This window comes from Chenopodium album, chromosome 1 (assembly GCF_948465745.1).
Source record: "Chenopodium album chromosome 1, dcCheAlbu1.1, whole genome shotgun sequence".
Lineage (NCBI taxonomy): Eukaryota > Viridiplantae > Streptophyta > Magnoliopsida > Caryophyllales > Amaranthaceae > Chenopodium > Chenopodium album.
Window position 1 is genome coordinate 37,146,371 of NC_137834.1, and position 22,917 is coordinate 37,169,287.

Below are 22,917 nucleotides of genomic sequence, written 5' to 3' on the forward strand. Positions count from 1 at the left end.
GATGCCATGAAGTCCGAAATGGAATCAATGTCTGAAAATGAAGTGTGGACCCTAGTTGACTTGCCTGATGGGGTAAAACCTATTGGTTGCAAATGGGTTTACAAAATTAAAACAGACAAGGATGGAAATGCCTACATCCATAAAGCAAGACTGGTTGCGAAAGGATATAGACAGATTCATGGTATTGAACTATGATGAAACCTTTTCCCCAGTAGCCATGCTTAAGTCCATTCGGATTCTTCAAGCGATTGCTGCATTTTTCGATTACGAAATTTGGCAGATGGATGTCAAAACCGCCTTCATGAATGGGTTCTTGACGGAGGAAGTGTACATGACACAACCTGAGGGTTTTGAAGATCCAGAAAATCCTAGAAAGGTATGCAAACTTCAGAAATCCATTTATGGATTGAAACAAGCATCCAGGAGTTGGAATCTTCGTTTTGATGAAGCAATCAAACAGTTTGGAAGAGGAACCTTGTTTATAAAAGAAGTCTAGTGGGAGCAGCATAGTTTTCCTAGTCCTTTATGTGGATGACATACTGCTCATGGGAAATGACATACCAATGCTTGAGTCAGTCAAGGAATGGTTGAAGAGTTGTTTTTCCATGAAGGACTTGGGTAACGTCGAGTACATTTTGGGAATCAAGATCCATCGAGACAGATCTTGAAGGATGATTGGACTAAGTCAAGAGACTTATATTGATAAGGTTCTTGACAGGTTTGAGATGACAAACTCCAAGAGAGGATTTCTCCCCATGTCTCATGGCATTACGCTCAGTAAATCTCAATGTCCGGTTATGCCGGATGAGATGAGACGTATGCCTATCACTCCTTATGCTTCTGCAATAGGATCAATAATGTATGCCATGATTTGTACGAGGCCGGATGTTGCATTAGCTCTAAGCATGTGTAGCAGGTTTCAGGCAAATCCAGGTGATGCACACTGGACGGCTGTCAAGAACATCCTTAAGTACTTGAGAAGGACAAAAGGAATGTTTCTGGTTTATGGTGGCGAAGATGAGTTGGTTGTCAAAAGTTATACGGATGCGAGTTTCCAAACAGACAGAGATGACTTTAGATCACAGTCTGGGTACATTTTCTGTCTAAATGGAGAAGTAGTGAGCTAAAAGAGTTCAAAGCAGAGCACTGTCGTAGACTCTACAGCATAATCAAAATATTTGGCTGCAGTTGAAGCAGCCAAAGAAGCAGTTTGGATAAAGAAGTTCCTAACTGAGCTAGATATCGTGCCAAGTGCTCAAAAGGGAATAGAATTGTATTGTGAGAACAATGGCACCATTGCTCAATCAAAGGAGCCTAGGTCACACTTCAAATCCAAACATGTCGAGAGAAAGTATCACCTCATTCGAGAGATCGTTAACAGAGGAGATGTGAAGATGTGCAAAGTTCATACGGATGAGAATATCGCTGATCCACTTACTAAACCCCTTCCACTACCTAAGCATGAGAAACATGCTAGTGAAGCTGGATTAAAGCAAATAATGTAATTAGAAGTTGTATTTATTATTGGAGAAAAATAAGTTACATATGTAATACACTCATTTGCAGAATTATGTTTAATCATAAATTTTATCATTTCTCTTATTTAATCGTGGTTTCAATATTAAACAAAATGTCCAAAATAATTATGAATTGATGGGCTCATCAGGTTGATGACCTGATGAATGAAACCCCACAGGTGAACTAAATTCATATATTATTTAAGTTCCTAGTTCGGAATCATTAAACTGGACATAAATGATTTATAATAATGGACTAGCATGTAAGATTGATTGGATAGCGCAGTTTCATGGGCTATAGGAGCATAGTGACGCTCGGTCAATCACATGGATATGCATGATCGAACTATAGACCTACTTTGAAGTTCAAGTATAGATCTTCCGGATATATTAGTGGATTCCTCTGACATGAGTGGAACATTAATTTCTTTCAATGGATGTTATGGCTGCGGTACACTCAAACGTCTGCCCGTAATTGGAGATTATAAAGGGTGTTTCCCGGATATTTCAGAAGTTGAGTGGGAGCTTGGTTGCCACAAGATTGGATTGAGTCTACCTATTTAATTAGGAATGTGTCTTGCCCCTTGAAGAGGGAGAATTCAGAAAAATGCATGGTCGTGCTGAAATGCATTACATAGTAATCATTTGTTCTTTGAATCTCACTCAGTTTTTTAAGAAAATATTTGTAAACTAATATGATCACGACATGATATGCAATCATATTATCAAGTCGACACACATTGACTTAAGGAATTTGAACATTGCGCACTTGTCTAAGACAAGTGAGAGATTAAAGGAGTTGTATCTTCGATAAGAGCAATTACTAGATATATCAAGGATCACTATTATGGAGATAATAAGTTCATTCTGTTGGGGCGTCATCATCTGGTGCTAGACTATGAGAGATGATCTTTGGGCTAGTAAAATAGTCCAAAGCCCGCTAGAATGGATCCTATGAGGTCACACACAAAGGTATTGGGTTAAGCAAGTAAGAGGCCCATTAATGGGCCTTATGAGCATTTAACTATTCATGAATAGGATTGGGCTACTGTAGTTTGATTGGGATTAGGAATTGGGCTTGGTCATGGACTCTTATTTATGGATGTGATCTATAAATAAGATCCATGCCTAGGGTTGCAAAATAGGAGTCACAATTAACTTACAGTGAATTGTGAATCAAGGCAACAAAATCCCAAAACCCTCATCTCCCTCTCTCTCTCACGGCACCCCTCTCCTTCCCCCTTGGACTTGCGGCCGGCCACCCCAAGTGGTGCTCGCGGTGGTTCGTGGTGGTTTGTGACTAGTTCGTTGTTCATACTTCTCCGTTGAAAGTCTATTGAAGAGTTCGATCGCGACTAACTAGCATTAGTGGAGGTCTTAATCCGTGCCTGTGGACCAAGTAGAGGAATCACGTTTGAGGTTCTTTGTCTCCCTTGTTCTTGCTCGATTACTAGTGGAATCACGCTTCAAAGGTATAATTCTTTCTCTTTATGTGTTATGCATGAGATCCTTGGTTAGGTGCTATATGAATATGATTCGTGTTTATTTCCGCTGCGTAGTACCTATAATTCCCTACAAGCACAACCTCCTAAGATACACTTGAGGAAGATTAAAAATTTTAAAAAATTATGAAATTGAATCTTACCATAACACTGCTCGGAAGACAATCTGTTGCGCATCCTATAGCAGCGTAACTAAATCACTTGCGTTAGTTAATAGCTCGCAACCTATTCAGATGCGCGCGACACCTGCTGCGGTAGAATGCTCAAAACCCCAATCGGTCCCTTCCCTATAAATAGGGGCTTAATACGAGGCTCAATGACAGATTTTAACCTAAAATGCTGGTAGAAAACTTCACTACTACAAAAATAGCAAAAGAGACCCAAAATAAGAGACTGGTTAAGTGCATAACAGGTCTCTTATAGAGGAGAGACCGGTCAATTAACATAACCGGTCTCAAGTAATGTCCAAGAAACCGGCCAATTAACATAACCGGTCTTTTGGATGTTGTTTTTGAAAATGTGAGAAATTTTATTCACCCGCATATATTTAGGCAGCCATAATTAAGCCCATTAAGTACCAAACCCTAGAACATACTTTTCATTTTCTCACTATGGTCCTCCGCCACTTTTCACTCCCAACACATTTCATTTCATCTTTTCTTTTTCTCTCTTCTCCCTCCTCTCACCATCTTAATTTGTTTTCCTCTTGCTTGATCATTTTTTCTAGTTTCTAGGGTGAGTCTCACACATAAAATTTCATCCTTTACTTCTTTCTCAATCTCAAGAAGTTATCTTCCCTCTATCATTTCAAATTTTCAAGATCTATTACAAGGTGAGTTTTGTATTATTTTTCGTTATTAAGAGTTTTTTTTTTTGACACAATACCGAGCTTAGCTTCATTAATTTATCAAAAGTTAAAACAATAATTTGTCCGATTTTTAGTTTAGTCGATAGTAGATTGTTTGTTTGCTATGTTAATATTTTCGTTTCAAAAATTATTTTCGCCGATTTATTTTGTTTAAAAAGACCTTTAATAGTCAGATCTACTATTTTTTCGTTATTATTGCTTACTTCTTTCATATGAAATCAGATCTAGTAATTTTGTATTTATTAATTTCGCATTTGATTTTCTATATCTGTTTCCATTTCCAATTTCGAATTAAGTGCTTTAGTTTAAGTTATGGTATTTTTTTAAAAATTCCTTTGAGATTTTCATGACGAATTGTTCTGTAACTTGTCTTTGATTTTTTTTTTTTTTGGTTGTGTTCAATATCATTTTAAACGAATTTTACTTTGGATTCTCGTATTTCATTAGTTAAATTGAACAATTTCTAAAAAAAAAAAAAAAAATTGAACAATTTCTCATTTTTTTTATTGTAAACGAATTTTAGTTTGTTATTTTCTTTTTCAATTTGTTCGTTGTTATGATTTATTTTCTGGATAATAATATTTGCTTTTATTTTTTTTATTTTTTGACATGTCTATATATGTGGTTGTAGGTACCGATCTTTCAAGTTTCAAGTTTGAATAGAAGAAATCTGTAATTAAAGATCTAGGGAGTTTATAGTCGTCATTTCCAAACTTTTATTTTGATTTATGTATTGAAATCTGTAATTACTATGTACGTAATTTTTGAGCTGTATGAAATGCAAGAATATTTTTTTTTAATTTCTTATTTAATAATTCAGTCAAAAAAACTTCTTATTTAATAATGGAAAAAATTAATAAAATTTAAAAAGTTATTATTAATGAATTGTAATTATAAAAAAAATCTTTTTTTTTTTTATTTAAAATGAGCCCAAAGAGACGTGTTAAGCTAAAAAGTGGTCTCACTTTTCTAAAAAAAGAGAATGCTTATTTAAGATATGCGGTCTCAGTTTTCTGAAAACAGAGACTGCTTTTCTTTAAAAGGCAGTCTCAATTTCCTTAAAAATTGAGACCGCTTATGTTTAAGAGGCGGTCTTAGCTTTCACATTCTAGAGACCGCCTCTATTAAAGCAGTCTCTTTACCAAAGAGACCGCTGCGCTAGAGACCGCCTCTAAGGCAGTCTCTTTGGCTAATTTGGACGGGTCTCTTTGGCCAATTTTGTAGTGGTGCTTGTGAAATTGTGTGCAACCAAACCCTCTTATTTTAAACACTCACCGCTCTTAATCTTTATTACTACGGTGGAGGTTCCCGAAAAAGAAGGAGTCCATAAGTGTTCTAAACGAAGATCTAGCAAAGAGAAGTGGTAAATTCCCGAGCATTTAGATTAATCACCTTTATTTTTATTGTTTAATAGGACTTTAATTAAATAATTAGTGTTGTTTGATCACTTTAAACGGATTTCTAGTTAATCAATTTCATATAGTATCTTGCGTTAAAAAGAATAGAATTGAATAAATAATTGTTGAGTGATCACTTAAGCCAAGGCAAATCTTGTTTGTTTTTTCCTATCAAGAACTTGAATTGAATAAAGAATAACAACTTTGCAATGTAATTCCTACGTGATTAATGTGTGTATAAATACAATCCATATTTTTAAGCTTGTGAATGAAGTCTCTTGGGAGTTCAAATTCTACATTTACCACTAAACAATCCACCCCTTTCAAACCACCTTCCCTCTACAAAAAGTTCTAGTTCAACAACAATGTCATCCATAGAGCCACTTCATGAAGAGATTTCTCTCTTGAGAGAAGAAAAGGCTCAAGAGGCCGAGGAGAGAAGAACTAAAAAACTTGAAAAGGCTGAAAAGAAAAATGCCAAAGCTTTAGCCTTGCAACAAAAGATGAAACAACTATCCAAAAAAAAGGCGTTGGGGAAGCTCGTTCTTTGTTCTACAATGGGGAACAAGTACTTCGACACAGAAAATTTTGCTCCTCCTACAGGACTTACTTTACCAGAAAAGTTCGTAGCTACGGACTTGCCAATATTCAAGGTGACCATTAATCCACAAAACCATCTAACGTGTTTTACTGGCACTATGGCTTTACAGGGATTTGATCATAAGATTTATGCTTTGACTTTCCCTTTATATCTAGACCCAATCGCGAGAGAGTGGTACTATGGGCTAGATCAAAAAATAAAAGCAACATTGGAAGATGTAGTCTCGGCTTTCATTTCCCAATACGAGAGTAAAGTGGAGTACAAATCCACTCTACGTGAACTTAAAACGCTTAAGCAAGGCGACGATGAAGGTGTAATTGATTTCTATGGTAGATGGCGAGAAAAGGCGCCCACCTTTCCCAAAGGCCATTAGAACTCAAGTTAGTACAAAAATTCATTGACAATTGTCATAAAAAGTACAACAAACATCTACGTTACCTTGGTTTAGACACTTTCCAAAAGGTCTGTTGTGTGGCTACTAGGATTGAAGATGATCTTGTTAAAAAAAAGCAAATAAGACTCATCATCATCAACCTAAAAATAACTACAAAAATGGGAATGATAATACTTTATTCTCTATTAATGTATTTGCGAATTCTACGCAATACAATAACACGACTCTGTATCACTGTAATGATCCTCGAAGAAGATGGACAAAGGAAAGAAAATTTACACCATTCCCTTTGAGTTACAAATAGTTATTAGAAAAATTAAGCGAAAATAGTTTACTTACACCAACAGGCCAATGCCACCCACTCCACCAGAAAGAAGATACGCTTAATGGGGTAGCAATGGATATTGTGCTTATCATAGAGGTGTTGGGCATGATATTGAACGTTGCTATGTCTTAAAACACAAAGTACAAGATCTAGTAGACGATGGGAGAATTCCCACGCCTAACCCAACAACAATGTAGCCCCATTAGGAGTATTTCACATTGATTAGTAACATATGGGAAATGATACGTTTAGTCCTTTAGACTATATCACACCTATAGGGAAACCTCTAGCCACAACACTCGTAGGGGCAGCTATCAAAGTGTGTGGATTATGGGATGACGACTTCCAACACTTATATGTCTCTAAGTACGCTGCCGTCCCACCTCCACCTTGTATACAAAATGAGACAAATGAAGTGCTTGATTGGGATCATATCTTGGGGAAATCGCAAGATATATAAAATCTCTCCTTGGATGAACAATGGCATCAAGCAAAACTCATGCAACATCTTGAAATGGAGGCACATTCAAAGCCTCTAGGAGAAAGTTGGTTCAATAGCCTTACAACTATCCCAAATGAGGCTGATCATCTAACTCGTTATGGGCGAGTTTTTCAAGCACCACCAAATGGATCTTCGACCACTCAAAATCAAACTCAAGGTCAAACTCAAAATTCAATACCACCTCCCCTTGAGGTGGAAGATCCATTAGTAAAACAACTTCTCCAATCCAAGGCAATTGTTAGCATTTTGGAACTCCTAAGTACTTCTAAAGAACATAGGAATTCTCTTATGAACGCTCTAACGACTTTGTCTGAAACACAGATCAAACTCCCTAAGATCTCATTAGCTTTCTTAGTAGCGAGAAATCCGAAAAATGAATCATTTTTACTAGTGTTGATTTACCTTCAACAGACACCACCCACAATAATGCATTATACTTAACCGTGGGGTGCAAGGGATACGACATCCCTCTTACTTTGGTGGACGATGGGTCAGCTGTAAATGTGTGTAAGGAGGGTGATCCCATCGTAAGGGGTACTCTCCTTAAATACCCTTGGACACTTAAAAGCCTAGGACTTTACACTTGTTATGGTGTAGTAGGATTTGAATTCCTGACTGTTTGGGGGACCTTGAATTAAAATTGATTCTATCATTACGCTTTTTTGTAAGAAACATGTAGGAGTCGCCAATGAGTTTTAGGAAAAACTCATAGATCTCGTTCATGACTTTCTTCCATGTGGAGTTCATGGAATAATTAGCATGAATCATAAGTTTATTCATGCCCAAATTGGTCTACATAAACCAGAAATGAGTTTGGGAGCGAGGCTACTAAAATAACGTTCCTTTTAGGGAGGAATCGCTATTCTAGCCCTAGTACGGCCTCTACTAGCTCTTCCTTTTTCACAATTTCATTACCAAACAATATATGCAACGTGATACCTAAAGACTAAGTTAGTTGATTTTTTTACAAACATTAATCACGTAGGAATTACATTGCAAAAGTCGTTATTCTTATTTTATCAATTTTCGTGAAAAGGACAAGAAAAATAAACAATTTTCGTCTTGGCTTAAGTGATCAACCAACAATTATTTAATTCAATTCTAATCTTTGTTTAACGCAAGAAACTATATGGAATTGATTAATTAATTATCTTAAAGGTGATCAAATTATACTAATTTATTAATTAAAGTTCTTTTAGACAAGAAAATAAATATGATTTAACTAAGTGCTCGGGAAATTACCACTTTTCTTTGCTAGATCTCCGTTTAGAACACTTATGGACTCCTTCTTGTTAGGGAACCTCCACCGTAGTAACAAGATATCAAAAGGGTGAGTGTTTAGGACAAGAGGGGCTATATTTCACAAGTTCACAAGTATTTCGCCAGAGTTTTAGGTTAATTTATGTTTGTTTAAGCCTCAGTCTAAGCTCGTATTATAGGGAATGATTATATTTAGGGTTTTGAGCATTCTGCCGCAGCAGGTGTCGCGCGCAAAAGAATAAGTTGCGCGCGGCATCCTAGCGCAAGTGATTGGGTTGCGTTGCTACGGGCAGCGCAACTAATTGTCTTGCGTGCGGCTTTATGGTAAGATTCGATTTTATAGTATCCATATAATGTCGAGTCTTCCGCAGCGCAACTCTGGGGGTTACGATGGGTGTCACGCGCAACTGAATTAGTTGCGCGCGGCAGCCTAGCGCGACTCTTTGAGATGCGCGCAGCTTTTTCTGTCGAAGCACTAAGATTTAACCTAGGCGCTCCAAAATCCGTCATTATTAGGTTTTAAAAACGAGTTTAAGCCTAATTAAGATCGGGTTTAGTTAATTGGACCTTAGTTTTGGCTTTTTCTTTAATTTGGGCTAGTCTTTTGTGGCTCAACTGGTTATCCATAAGTATTCTTCACTTCGATCCAACACGAACATGGTTTTATTTATCGTCATTGTACTTCCTATCGGGATAGGAGGCCAAAAGTAGATGTCTACAGTTAGCCCCCGCTTTGATCGACTCTAGAATAGACGATGACCAAAGTAGTCAAGGAAATAAATTCAAGACTCATTTCGTAAAGTTCTCTAAGGATAGAGAATCTTTCAGTAATGTTTAAGGATGTCGAAACAATCCTTGGTTCGCTAAGAGTTTAAAACAAGTAGCTGTTAAGGATAGAAAAATTCTTCCTAGTCTTAACGCGCTAAAGAATCTAGATTGATCCTTTGTAATTGTAGAACGCTTTTACAAGTACAGGTGTTCTGAGGTGATGTCAAGTCATGAGAAGAGATCGGTTTTGAAAGGATTAAAGGGGAAGATTTCCTCTCAATCGTGTCATTGTTGGTATAAAGTCCCTCGATATGTCATTAAAACTTTAGCCTAACTTTAAAAAGTAAAAAGATGGAAATGGTTTTCGGTAACCGAAATGATCTGGTATTCAAGCCGGGTCCGGTATTCGAGCCGGATGTCCATAAGGTAGAAATATATGTCTCAGGAATGGACGGATATATCAAAATTCAGTGAGAGGGAAGAAAGTCAGCAACTCTCTCAGCTGTTTTTTCCACAAGATGAGTACACGTGTCTTAGGACTGGGGGCACGTGACTACATAGGCGCGACATCATCTCGTCGCTTCTTTATACAGGGGATGATTTCGATACCCTAACTGTCCGGTAAGTTAGTAAACGCACTAACTACCGTATTTGCTCCCATTCAAGAAGTGCCTGTTCCTGAAGGTTCGGCGCGCCTGTCAATTCGTGAGCTAACGCCTATAGTAACTCTCTACCTTTTGTCCCGAGAGGTAGATCTTGCAAAGCTTGGTCTTAGTGAAATTTTATGCAACACATACGCAGTATGGTACGCCATTTGCATTTTTACGCTGCATGAAAACGCCAGTACAGTAAAATGACAAACCTGTCTACAGGTGCTTTTACGTAAATCACCACTACGGAACGTCTTAAGGCACTCTTACGAAAAACGTTCAAAACGTATGGTTGGGGAAGGCACAAAGCACGGTGTACATGCAAGAAAGATGCAAAAAACTAACAAAAAAGAAAATAAACTATAATATGCAAAACAATTAAAAAGATTTTGATAATTTACGCGCCATTACGTCTAATAACAAGCAAAAACTGTTAAAAATGATCAAACGGATCAAAATCAAAATCCTGGTCTTTTAGTGATCAGTATCCGCGCGCAACTCAGAGGGTCGCGCTGGCCAGGCCCGCGCATCGTTCTAAGTTGCCGTAAACCAATGAAAGTTTTTTGTGAAGCTCGGTTTTTTTTTGTGATTTTCGAAGCTAAAGGAAGCAAATTTCGCCCTTAATTCATATTTGCCGTAAACCAATGTAAGTTTTTTGCTAGAATTTGTTCTTTTCCGTCTGAATTCGAACAATTTTTGAATCGTAAACCCCAAATTTCAAATTTGGGGGTTTTTTATTAAGTCCATTATTCTTGAAATTGTTTTTTCCATGCTTTCATGCTATGTTTAAGTAGTGTTTTGCAACAAATTTCATGATAAATGGTTAAGTATTGAACCGTGTAAGAGCATTTCTTTGTTCAAGTTCGTTCTTGCTTTTTTTTTTCAAATTTTGCTTGATTTTATTGCTTTTTCTTGCTCATTTTGGTTATAATTGATGATTATAAAGTATATTATAGTGATAAAACTAATATTACTTTCATAATTAATTTTTGGGAATTTTGAATTGTTGAAAAATGGCGCGAAACATACTCTCAACTTATTTTTGCCATATTCGAACTTAAAAATTGTTTGGTAGACGATAATTGTGTTTATATTACTGTTATTCGTCTAAAAGTAGTTGATTCTTAGAGATTTTTGAATACAATCCCTTGAATACTTAGTTGAAACTGGTATAGGTTGGCTTTTGTGGGTGTTAGAAGGCCCCATTTACTAAGTTTAATTGCAGGTATCGTAGCCCCCAAGTATGGGTGGCATTCGATTATCGTGTTTTACCCTATCGTCAGTCGTTATGCTGCCGAAATGGGTTTAGAATACGTATATTAGTTTAATTTAGGAATTATAGTAAACTAATTAAAGGAACTTTATCCATCATAGCATGGACTCGCCTCCATTTGTCCTCGAGAGGAGGTTTGAGGGAAACGCGTCGCGGCTGATCGACGTGGCCAGGAGGATGTGGTTTAAGAGGCTCCTCCTAACTGGGAACCCAGGGTCCTTAAGTGGGACCCAGACCATCACGTTTCGATCATAGGGTGGCACGGCATCGTGAGTTTTTCGCGCCTTTGTTTCTTTTTTTTTCTTTTTTTTCATCTCCTTTTTAAACCATAACATTTTTTTTTTCTATTCTTTTATTTTCATTAGAGTGAGCCTAACATGCGTTTATACAGCTCTGGTGACCTGCGAGCCCGTTTTGAGAGTTTGCCCGAGGTGGCAAAGGAGATTGTAGCACTTTCTAGGATTGAATCCTAACTTGCGGCTCTTTAGGATTTATCGAATCATTCTACATCGTCAGCTTTCCTCCGTGGATTGCTGGAGTTTTGGTGGGATTCCACAAACACTTTCCACTTTCCATGGGGAGAGGTGACGGTTACCCCTTTCGATTTCTCTGTGATTACGGGTTTTCCTTTTGGAGGCGAGCCCGTAGCCAAAGAGTTCATTAAGGGGTCAGACGAGAGACTACGCAATCTTGTGGGGGACCGTCTTATGTCGGCCCTTCACGTGTACGCGCATTCTTGTCTGTACTCGGTTCTTGTCAGGAGGATGTGGTTTAGGAGGCTCCTCCCAACTGGGAACCAAGGGTCCTTAAGTGAGACCCAGACCATCACGTTTCGATCATAGGGTGGTGCGGCATCGTGAGTTTTTCGGGCCATTGTTTCTTTCTTTTTTCTTTTGTTTCTTCTCCTTTTTAAACCATAACATTTTTTTTTCTATTCTTTTATTTTCATTAGAGTGAGCCTAGCATGCGTTTATACAGCTCTGGTGACCTGCGAGCCCGTTTTGAGAGTTTGCCCGAGGTGGCAAAGGAGATTGTAGCACTTTCTGGGATTGAATCCTAACTTGCGGCTCTTTAGGATTTATCGAATCATTCTACATCGTCAGCTTTCCTCCGTGGATTGCTGGAGTTTTGGTGGGATTCCACAAAAACTTTCCACTTTCCATGGGGAGAGGTGACGGTTACCCCTTTCGATTTCTCTATGATTACGGGTTTTCCTTTTGGAGGCGAGCCTGTAGCCATAGAGTTCGTTAAGGGGTCAGACGAGAGACTACGCAATCTTGTGGGGGACCGTCTTGTGTCGGCCCTTCACGTGTACGCGCAGTCTTGTCTGTACTCGGTTCTTGTCGACGAGTTGTCGGCAGACGAGCTTGATCGGCACTGTACACCTGAGCAGCTGGCTCGGATATACATTGCTCACGTTCTTTCCGTCACCATCTTGAGTGATCGAGGAGAGCGTTTTGCTATTAGGTTACTTATTTGCCTCAGCAATTTGGGGTAAGTAGGTGACCTGAGTTAGGCGGAGGTGTCGTATGCTCGTATGCTTACAGCTATGGGCAAGGCGACCCGGGTGATGGATTCCGCGGCAGCTACTAAGGTGCCTCGGATCTCGCTTATGTGGCATGGTCCTTTCCTTGAGTTACGTGTTTTAAGCTTCTTTCAGTTATTACTTTTGCCTTTTCCTTTAGGCTTATCTTTTCTTGGTTTCAGGCTTGGGGATACTCGTACCTTCCTTTCTTAGCCCCTAGATTGCTTGGGACTGCTTGTTTTCCTATCGGCCATCGATTGGTCGCGATTAAGAAGAGATAAGCCACTTCTGCCGGCGACTTTCGTTAGAGGATCCTTTCGGCTACTCGTGCATCGGTGAGTATTCCAACTACAAGTACATTCTTTGATTTCATTTATTTTCTGATGATATTTCATGGTTGTTTTTTTATAGATCGATCTCCGTCCTTGGAGTTTGATTGTCGAACACTCAGTGCTCCAGAGGACAGACGCTTGGTTTTTAGGCGAGCGTGTTCTCTGGAAGCTTTCGTCCAAGGAGCCTTTGGTTCTTGCGAATCCCCCAATCCGGATGCTGCGTCCGGACTTGCTGTCTACGGAGGATCGAGCCCAGGCGAGCCTTGGTTATCCAGCGGAGCAGCTGGTGCTGCCGGAGGTTTCTTATCCGGCTTTTATAGTATCCTAGTTGACTCATTTTCCGGCTTTTGTTCCGGTTAGTACTCTAACTCTCTCTTTTCCTTGTTTCTATTTATTTTTCGAAATTTTGACCCTTTTATCGTTTTTTTGTCATATATATATTTTAGCGGGTCGAGCTAGGTGGTCGGGTGCCTCCTGCAGCGGAGATCACGTATACCGATAATGTCGAATTGGTAATTCGTGAGACCCTTCCAGCAATAGAGGATGACGAGGGGATACCGTTTGTACCTGAGACGGTTGAGTCGGTATGTCTTTTATGTATATGTACATAAATATTTCTATTTATTTTTTGTTTCATATACATTTATTTACTTACTATCCTTGTATTCTTGGAACAAGTTCCGCGGGAAACCGTGAACGACAAGGTGAGAAATTTACGTGATTTCCGAGCTGTTTATCGGAGAGCCCTCATGACTTTATCATGTCGTGATCATCGGATGATCGCGGTAAGTTTTATTTGTTTTCTTTTCAACGAAGTTATTACATTTTATGTATTAATCTTCGTTTTGGATTTTGCAGGATGTGCAACAACCGTCTAGTCATTGACGAGCAACCTGATTCTTCTTGTAGACATTTTTTTAGGAAACTGATGTGTGTATATATATATATATATATATATATATATATATATGTATGTATTGTTTTTTTTTGTGTTGTTGTACACATGACAAATTTGTATATATGTCATCATTATTTTTTGTTTCCATGTGTACATTATTATTATTTTATTATTAAAATCAAAAAAATGCAAAAAAAAATTTCGAGGGAGGGAAAGGGTTCCCGACTTACCCTCCTTGAAAAAATAACCAAACTCGAAAAAGAAGGCGAAAACAAAAAAGAAGAAAAAAGAAAATAATAATAATAAAAAAGAAAATAAGGAAGTAGGAAAATTATAATAACGAAAATAAAAAGAAAAAGAAAGTAGGAAAATAATTAAAATAAAATAAGAAAGTAAGACAATAATAAAAAATAAATAAAGAAAAAGAAAAAGAAAATCAAAAAGTAGGCAAGAAAAGGGACACAAAGTGTTAAAAGGCAAGCGTATGATTCGTCTTAAGATTTCGTGAAGATTCCATCATTATATGAGCCAAAATACGGAAATAAATCCAACTCACATGCCGCGTCAGGGGAGACGCGCGCAACAACGTGAGTTGCGTGCGGCTGTCGCATGCATGTGAATTAAATGCACGCGGATGTCTCGCGCAACTCATGTGTTGCGCGCGACTCCTGTTGGTGAACTTTCCTTTAACCCAATTTTTAACCGGATTTTTGTATGAAGTTTGAGACATAATTTTGATTAAAATTTTAGCTTAGTTGAGAGTTTCTCTATCTAGTTTTAGTGTTAGTTTTAGGAGTAGATTTAGAGAGAGAAAGTGAGAGATTTCATTGGGGATTTTAGACATTAGTAGCTTTACAATGATATCTTACACACCTTAATCTAACTTTACAATCAAAATTATGAAAGTTTTAAAAACGCGTTTTCGTATAAGGCAAACCTCATCCGCAAGCAACTGTTAGAGTTGCGCGCGCTAGAGTGAGAAATTCTTGTGCGCTAAAGAGAGAAAGCCCTATTTTTTATTGAACCCCACAAATTTGTTTTGAGCTCAATTTTAATGGCGAAGAGAAAGAAGGGCAAGGGGAGTTAGAATTCAGGCTAAAAATCTAAGAAGAAGCGAAAAGGCGAAGCAAAATTCTAGACCCAGATCGCGTAATTTCAGGAAGAGAAAAGAAAAGAGAATCATGTCTACAGACGTTTCAGTGGAGAGCTTGCTTGATGAAGTCATGGAGAACACTATTCTGGTGGCGGAGGTGATTGCAGAGTGATGAGTGTCATTTATGGTACTCATAGAGTATTGTTTTAGGATATTTTCACCTTATTTTTCATGCTTTTATTTTATCATTTTGGTCATTTCTTATTTAGTTTCTCTATTTCTTCTTCCTTCATGTTTTACTTTCCTTTATGTGCTTTTCTTCGTGTTATCCTTTTATATTGCTCTTTTTCTCTTCTATTTTCTCTCTTTGGTTTCTCTTGTAGGTGCTTAACGTCTTAGCTTCGCAAAGGATTCAAGAGGAGCAAAAAGAGCTAAGCAAAGGAGATTTAAGCCTCTTGGAGAGGGCTCTCCGCTTTTTCTCATGGCCGCGAGTGCAGGACCCAAGGGCCGCGGGTGCGGGTTAAGTACATCATTTTGGTGATTTTGGGCAGGAACTCTCCACGCCTTAGCCGCGGTCTAGCCGCGGGCGCGGAGGATCTTGAGAGACCGCTCCAGAATAGAGAGACCGCAGCCCCCCTGCTTCACCTAGAACAGGGGATCTTCGGCGCCCTAAACCGAGAGCGCGGGTGGCATTGCCGCGGGCTCGGGCTACATTACCCGCTGGCGCGGGTCTTGCCTAGATTGCTCACGGAGTTAGTTATGGGTTCCGTACCCATTTTTGCGCGCCCGCGGAGTTTTCTTGGAGATGGCGCGACCACGCGACCGATCAATTTTTCTTCTTTGTCTATATATACTCTTGTAAATCCTTTTGAAGGACAACTTTTAGATAATTATTCATTTGCTTAGTTTTTAGAGAGAGAAACTAAAGAGAAGTTAGAGAGAAAGTAGAGATTGTAATCTTTGGATTTGATTTGTAATTCAACATCGCTTCTTCAATCAAGTTTGGAATTCTTATTCAAATCAATGAAAGTTTGTGAGATTTCTTTCCTTTGAATTTACTTCCATTGCAATTTTCTCTTATGCTTGAAAGTTTAGTTTGTATTTTGATTTAGTTTTGAGAATTTGTTGATTTATTGTATTTCCTTTTGATTTAGCTTGAGATGAATGTGTTTGTTATTGAATGTGCTTGAGATGAATGTGTTTGTTATTGAATTTTTGCTAGTTGATGATCCTTGATTGATTGAATTGTTGAAATTAAATTGGTTGACATAGTTGTGCATGTGATTAATTAGACTAGGAATGATAAACCTTTAAGATTAATCTAGATTGTATTGCAAATTTCAATGACACGATTAATTTATTTGGAAATTGCTTTTATTGATTGAATTTGATTGTTATTCTCCTTGTTAACCATTCATAGTTAACCCTAGCATAGTTTATAGGAGTTAGCCTTTGAATTCCTTTGATTGCAACTATTGTTTGTCCCTTGCAATGTTTGAATCAATTGGGTGATCTATAAATAAGCATGATTGTTAAGCTTGCATGTGGAATCTATATCCCTATTGTTTAGTATATTGATTGATTTCTTTGAATTGTCTTGGTTCTTGTTATCTTAGTTACAAACTCAACCACTGATAATTCATCGATTTAGCTTAACATTAGACTAAGCATAGCTTCGATTCATTCCTTTGGGTTCGACCCGTAACTTGCTTCTATACTCGTATAAGGTTTGTTAAGCATTTAAAAATTTAGTTTGACCAAGGGAAAATTAGATGACGACCTAATTTCAACCCTTGTCAAAATGGCGTCGTTGCCGGGGAGTGACATTGGTGCTTTGTTATAGTTGTTGAGTCTATTTCATTATATAAAAAAAAACAAAAAGATTTTTCTCTTTATGGCTACACTTGTAGCCGTGAACCTAATCATTTCATTTGAGTTGTATGCATAGAGCACGTGGTCATTCACTAGTGCCAGTTGATCCGGAGATTGAGAGGACTACTACAAGGCTACGGGTTGCTAGGCGATATTTTAGCTCTATCATTTCAAGTGAAGAAGAACCGTAACAAGAGGAACAAGCAAGAATGGGAGAGAATCCGAGAGTGGCATTGAAAGAATTGGGGATTCCTGGTGCATATAGATTTGAGAGTGGAAATTCTCCACCCACAACACCGGAAAATGATTTTGAAATTAGGCCGGCTATGATCACTTTTATATAGAGGAGACAATTTAGTGCAGCCAAGCATGAGAGCCCGCTAAATCATCTCAAGGAGTTTGAAAAGTATTGTTATACTATCAAGGTGAACGGAGTTTCCCAAGAATTCATCCGCCTCAAGCTCTTTCCCTTTTCTCTCATTGGGCGTGATTTAGAATGGCTAGACAAGAACGTTAAGACAAATTCTCTGACTACATGGGACGAGGTTACAATAGAATTTCTATCTCGAGTCTATCCACAAAAGAAAACGGCGGAGGCAAGAGCTTTGATTCAAGGCTTCAAACAAAAGCGAAGTGAGAGCCTCTATGAAGCATGGGAGAGATATAAGGAGTATCAAATAGAGTGTCCTCACCACGGAATTCCAACCTATCAAATTATTCAGATTTTCTATGGAGGCCTAAGTCCCCAAGGCAAGTCATGCCTAGATGGAGGAGCCGGAGGTCCCATCATGAATAGGACGGAAGAAGAAGTGGTGGACATCATTGAGGATGTTGCGAGGTATTATAGAGATTGGCAAGATGGTGAGAGAGAATCAACTAGCAAGAGTAGATCTTTGGTGTACTTTGTTGATCATTGTAATGCAATCAACAATCTCTCCTCACAAATGGCAAACTTAGGGAAGGAAGTTAGTGCAATCAAGGAAAAATTGGAGAGTTCTTCTTTCCAAGCTCCAAGTCTTCCCTCCCAATTTAAGGGTAGAGGTACTCCTTCTAACTCTCATCCCCCTCCTTCTAGTAACATGCCTAGTGGTTGTTTGTTTTGTGATGTGTGTTGTTCATATGATCACTATTCTAGTAATTGCCCTCATGCTTTTTCCAGAGAGTAATGATGATTTTGATAATAATGAGAGTTAACATGTGAACTATGTGTCAAACAATAATAATGTGTAAAGGTTTGATAACCAAAGGGGTTAATGGAATACAAATTACCAAAACAATGGTAATTTTGGCAATTATAACCAGGCCCGTATTTGAACCGGGGCAGCCAGGGCGCCCGCCTAGGGCCCCATATCAGAACCCCAAATGTTTTTAAAGAAAAAAAAAGAAATTTGTACACAATATACTAGTACGTTTCTTAATGGCGTAATAGTGTAATCATAGGAATTAACATCATCAACTTGGGAAGTTGAACTGTTGAATGTTCCAAAAAAAATGTCAATCAATAACAACCTAAAAAACATCATCAAATAATTAATTTATTATCTTTATTTTCTGATTTTATATCTTCCTAATTTAATCTCCCCATTAATTCCTAAAACAACATATTCAACCATATTAATTCTCCCTTAAGCGTTCATTTTAATAATTATACTCTTTCAAAAAAAAAAAATTATTTATTTTTTGACTGACTCTTTCAATTATTTTTACATGTACTTCATCGGTCTATCTCACATCTCAATACATTTTAATGTACTACTACTATTTTATGTTATTTTTATATAACTATACATCTGGATGTTTTGGTGAATTTTGAAGTGATACTCCAAGATGATTTTGAGATTGGCAGTATTATTTAATTTTTCTTATTTTTTTTATAATAATTTGTTCTTCATTACGTAGTATTATTCTTTAATTAATATAGGTAACTAATTAATTGATGATAAATGATTATATTGATGATTTTTAAAAATAAAATTAAATGAATATAATTTTCTGAGTTTCTTTTCCATGTGTATAATTTTTTTTCTTCGTTTACACATAAATATGAATTATAGGGGTATAATAAGATTACTAGTATGCGTCAAAAAAAAAAAAAAAAACTCCGTAGTAGATTATTAAAAATAACAAATTAATTGATATTAAAAAAATGATATTGAATTATCGATGAGTTATAGGATGAAATTAATCAAATATAATATTATGATTAATTTTATTTTTGTGTATAATCAGTGTTGATCTCGACCTTATTGATTTTGAGAAGGATTTTCTTAATCTTCAATAATTTCAACTTTCAAGGATAAGTGCTATTAATATCTCTAAGAAATCATTTTGTACTTCAAATAAAAGTCTTGCGTTAAAATATAGATTTTTTTTGCATACCCGAATGATTTTTTTTTAAGTAATAACAAAATAAAAGTAATATATTAAACAACTAGGGCCCCAATTTATAGGTTCGCCCCTAGGCCACACAAATCTCAGAAACGGGCCTGATTATAACCAAGGTGGTGGTTATAGGAACCAAGGGAACCAAGATTCTCGAGGTAACTATAACAACCAAGGTTATAGTGGCCAAAATCAAAACCAAAATTATGGTAATCAAAACCAAGGCTATGGAAATCATAATCAATGTGGAGGTAACCAAAATAAAGGTTATGGTCAAAATCAAAATAGGGGTAATTGGAACAATCAATGGAGGGGCAATTTTCAAAATAATGCTCAAAGAGGCTCTCCGCCCGGATTTGCTTCAAAGACTCAAGTTGATAATTCCTATTCACAATCTTCTTCTTCTAGGACTAATTTGGAGGAAATCATTGAAAATCAAACAAAGTTGTTGAGCACTTACATGGCCGTAAGTGACAAGAAATTCAATGAGGTGATGACTCATAATAAGATGCTAGAAAATCAAATTTCTCAACTTGCCAATGCTTTGAAAGACCATGCTAGTCCTTCTTCTTTACCTTCCCAAGGCTTAGATCCTAAGAGACCCGTGAATGCTATTGTTACAAGGAGTGGTAAGATTCTTGAGGAGAGTTTTCCTAGGAAGAGCGGAACTAAGGAGGTCACTAAGGAGGTCTTGGTAGAAGAATGAGAGAAATGGTGCATCTTTGAGTGAGGTTGTGATTAAGACACCTAGAGAGGTGAGAGTGGAGAAAGAAATTGTGAAACCCAAGCTTCCATATCCACAAAAATTCATGAGAAATAAGTTGGATGAACAATTTGGAAGATTTTTTGACATGCTTAAGCAACTTCATCTTTCTCTACCTTTTACCGAAGATGTTACCTAAATGCCTAACTGTGCAAAATTCCTCAAAGACAATTTGAGTGGTTGGAGGTCATGTGATGTGGTGGAGACGGTCAACTAGAATTAGAGTTGTAGTGTCATTATAAAGAACAAGATGCCACCCCAGTTGAAAGATCCCGGAAACTTCTCTATCCCTTGTGTCATTAACAAGATGCAAATTGATATTGCCTTATGTGAATTAGTAGCTAGTATTAGCTTAATGCCATATTCGATTTATCAAAGACTTGAGTTAGGGGAACTTATGCCTTCCAATATTACCTTGCAATTGGCCGATAGGTCAATTAAGATTCCTAAGGGAAAGGTTGAGGATATTCCTTTGAGAGTAGGGAAGTATGTAATTCCGGTAGATTTTGTGGTTCTTGAAATGGATGAAGACGCTACAATTCCCATTATTCTTGGTAGATCTTTTCTTGCTATCTCGGGTGCTATTATTGATGTTAAGAGTGCGAAAAATTTGCTTAAGGTAGGAGAAGAGGTCATTGAATTGACTTGAATGAAAGCATGAAGTATCCATGTTCTTTTTTAGAAAATTGCATGTTGATTGATTCTCTTTATATTGTTGTATCATCCACGCATAAGCACTTGCTCACTTCTAATGATCCTCTTGAAAATGTCATGTTGAACAAAGATAAGATAGGTGCTCCTATAAGGAAGTGACAGTGTATGAGGATTTGCTAAATGGAAGCATTGAGGAAGTATATGAGCATATGTGCATAAATATCTCAAGCTAAGATGCTTTGCAAGCCACCACTTCAAAGGAAGGTAAAGGTGTACCAATGGTTGAGCTCAAATCGCTTCTATCACACCTTAGCATCAAGGGATCAAGATGGAGCGGTCCAAATTCAGCCAAGATTGTTTTTCCGAATGATTTTGTAAAAGTCCTAATGAAAGATTCTTCTTCTCCGCTCATGGTCAAAAGCAATCGTCTAAGAATTATTTTAAAGATGCTTTTGTTGGTCTTGTTCACTTATTGTTTCTCTGACAACCACCTTAATTGGTGGAGGACGTCAAGCTAACGACGTTAACCAAAAGCTCTACCTGGGAGGCAACCCGATTTTCTAACCTTTTTCTTTGATTTTACAATTTCCTATACTTCCTCCTTTGAGAACTTTTATTATTTCTATTAATTTTTGTTTGTTCTTTTGATCCTAGGTACCATGAGATTGGATAGGAGAAAATTTCCAACAATTTTAGTGCTACTTCAAGATTTCGTGAAGTTTGGTTAAGCTTAGAGGAAAGGGTTCGTTGAGGTTATATGTTCTCGTGTTTGCATTCCCATCGATTTTTATACATGTTCAAACATACTTTGGGTTGTTTCTTATGAAATTTTTGAGTCCTTGATCATGACATTCGATAGGGACGGTGAGAATGTAAACATCAAATCATTCTTAAGGGGTGTTTCTCTTTTTTGGGCCTTCTCATGTTGCATGTGGTGCGCACGGACCACAAAGATGACCCGCGGGCGCGGGTATCTGCACATCAAAAATCACAAAATCTGACCAAGAACTCCCCGCGCGTTGGCCGGAGGCTACCTTACCATGGGCGCAGCAATATCGGGAGTGGGCGTGGCCTTTTGTTGCGCGCACGCACCTGCTGGCAGCCCTTATAACCCCAAAACGCACCCTACTCTTTCAATTCTATCATTTTTCCCTCCTAAAACCCTATACCCTCTCTTGCAATATCAAACATACTTCACCTCTTTTGCTATCATTTCAACATCAATAACAATTGCTAACATCATGTTTTCAAATCTAAAACCCAAAAGTTTCAGATTCTCTTCCCCAATTCAATCAACAATTGGGACTTTTTCAAAATTTTGAAGTTTTGTGTTGAGGTTTGGAGCTTGTTTTTGGGAGTTCTATTTTTTCTTACACCTTCATTTTGAGCATTTTACAAGCATTTTAAGGCTTTATTGAGGTACGGTTTCTTATTTTCTATTCATCTTTTTCCTCTTTGATTCAAGCTTGAACCCTTGTTATGCTTTCATGGTGAAACTCTATGGTTAGTTATTTTCACTTGAAATTTATGTTGAATGATATGATTGAGTGTGGAATTGAAGTTTGATCGATGGTTAGGTAGGTCTTTAAGCTACTACCCTAATTAAATTAATCATTTATACCTAAACCTACACCAAACTAGTTAGCGGCAAGTAAGGGTCGAACCACTAGGGAAGCACACTAATTCAACATCAATAATCACTAATGCAAGAGTAAAAAAAAGGGATTATTTTTGTTTGTTTTGTTGAGTAAGAACACTAAAACTACAAAGAGGCAAGAAAATGATGATTAAAACCAAGGGAAAATGACGCTAGGGATACGGGGGTGTCAAATATGATTAGAAAGAGGGGAATAATGATGATTATCATGAAACACATGCCAAAAAACACAAGATTCTACCTAAACAATTCATTCTCATGCAATAGTCTAGGCAAATCAATGAAAGAGATCTACACTAATAAGGATCATTCTAATGCATCCTATTAGTCACAATCAAATCAAGAGAATAAAGAAGCACAATCCATAAAAACTCCACTTTAATAACTCATTCTCATGCAATCATTAAAATAGAGATGATCTTAATCTAGTTCAAATCACTTTCATGCATTTAAACTCGAAAACATCAAATAGAATGCAACAATAATCTCAAGCTATTAAAAATCATGTCTTTCATCAATTTATGGCATAAGTTTAATCCAACCATCATCATTCATCCAATATCAACTCATATCTTCCACCCCCTTCCCCTAGCTAAAAGATTAGCCTAGAGAAGGGAGATTAAATATAATATCAAAACTAGAAACAAACTCAAGAAACTCAAAACAAAACATGTTTAAAATCAA

At 37.3% G+C, this 22,917-nt stretch overlaps 1 protein-coding gene and 1 non-coding gene across 2 annotated transcripts; one reads left to right on the plus strand and one right to left on the minus strand.

Moving 5' to 3' along the window:
• Window positions 1–17,371: 17,371 nt before the first annotated feature.
• LOC145564907 (small nucleolar RNA R71) lies at window positions 17,372–17,477 on the minus strand. Its single transcript, XR_014094927.1, has one exon. It is a non-coding gene; the product is annotated as a small nucleolar RNA R71 (small nucleolar RNA).
• Window positions 17,478–20,229: 2,752 nt separating this feature from the next.
• Window positions 20,230–20,571, plus strand: LOC145631398 (uncharacterized). Its single transcript, XM_081683472.1, has one exon. The coding sequence runs from the start codon at window positions 20,230–20,232 to the stop codon at window positions 20,569–20,571; it is 342 nt and encodes a 113-aa protein (XP_081539598.1).
• The last annotated feature ends 2,346 nt before the right edge of the window (window positions 20,572–22,917 follow it).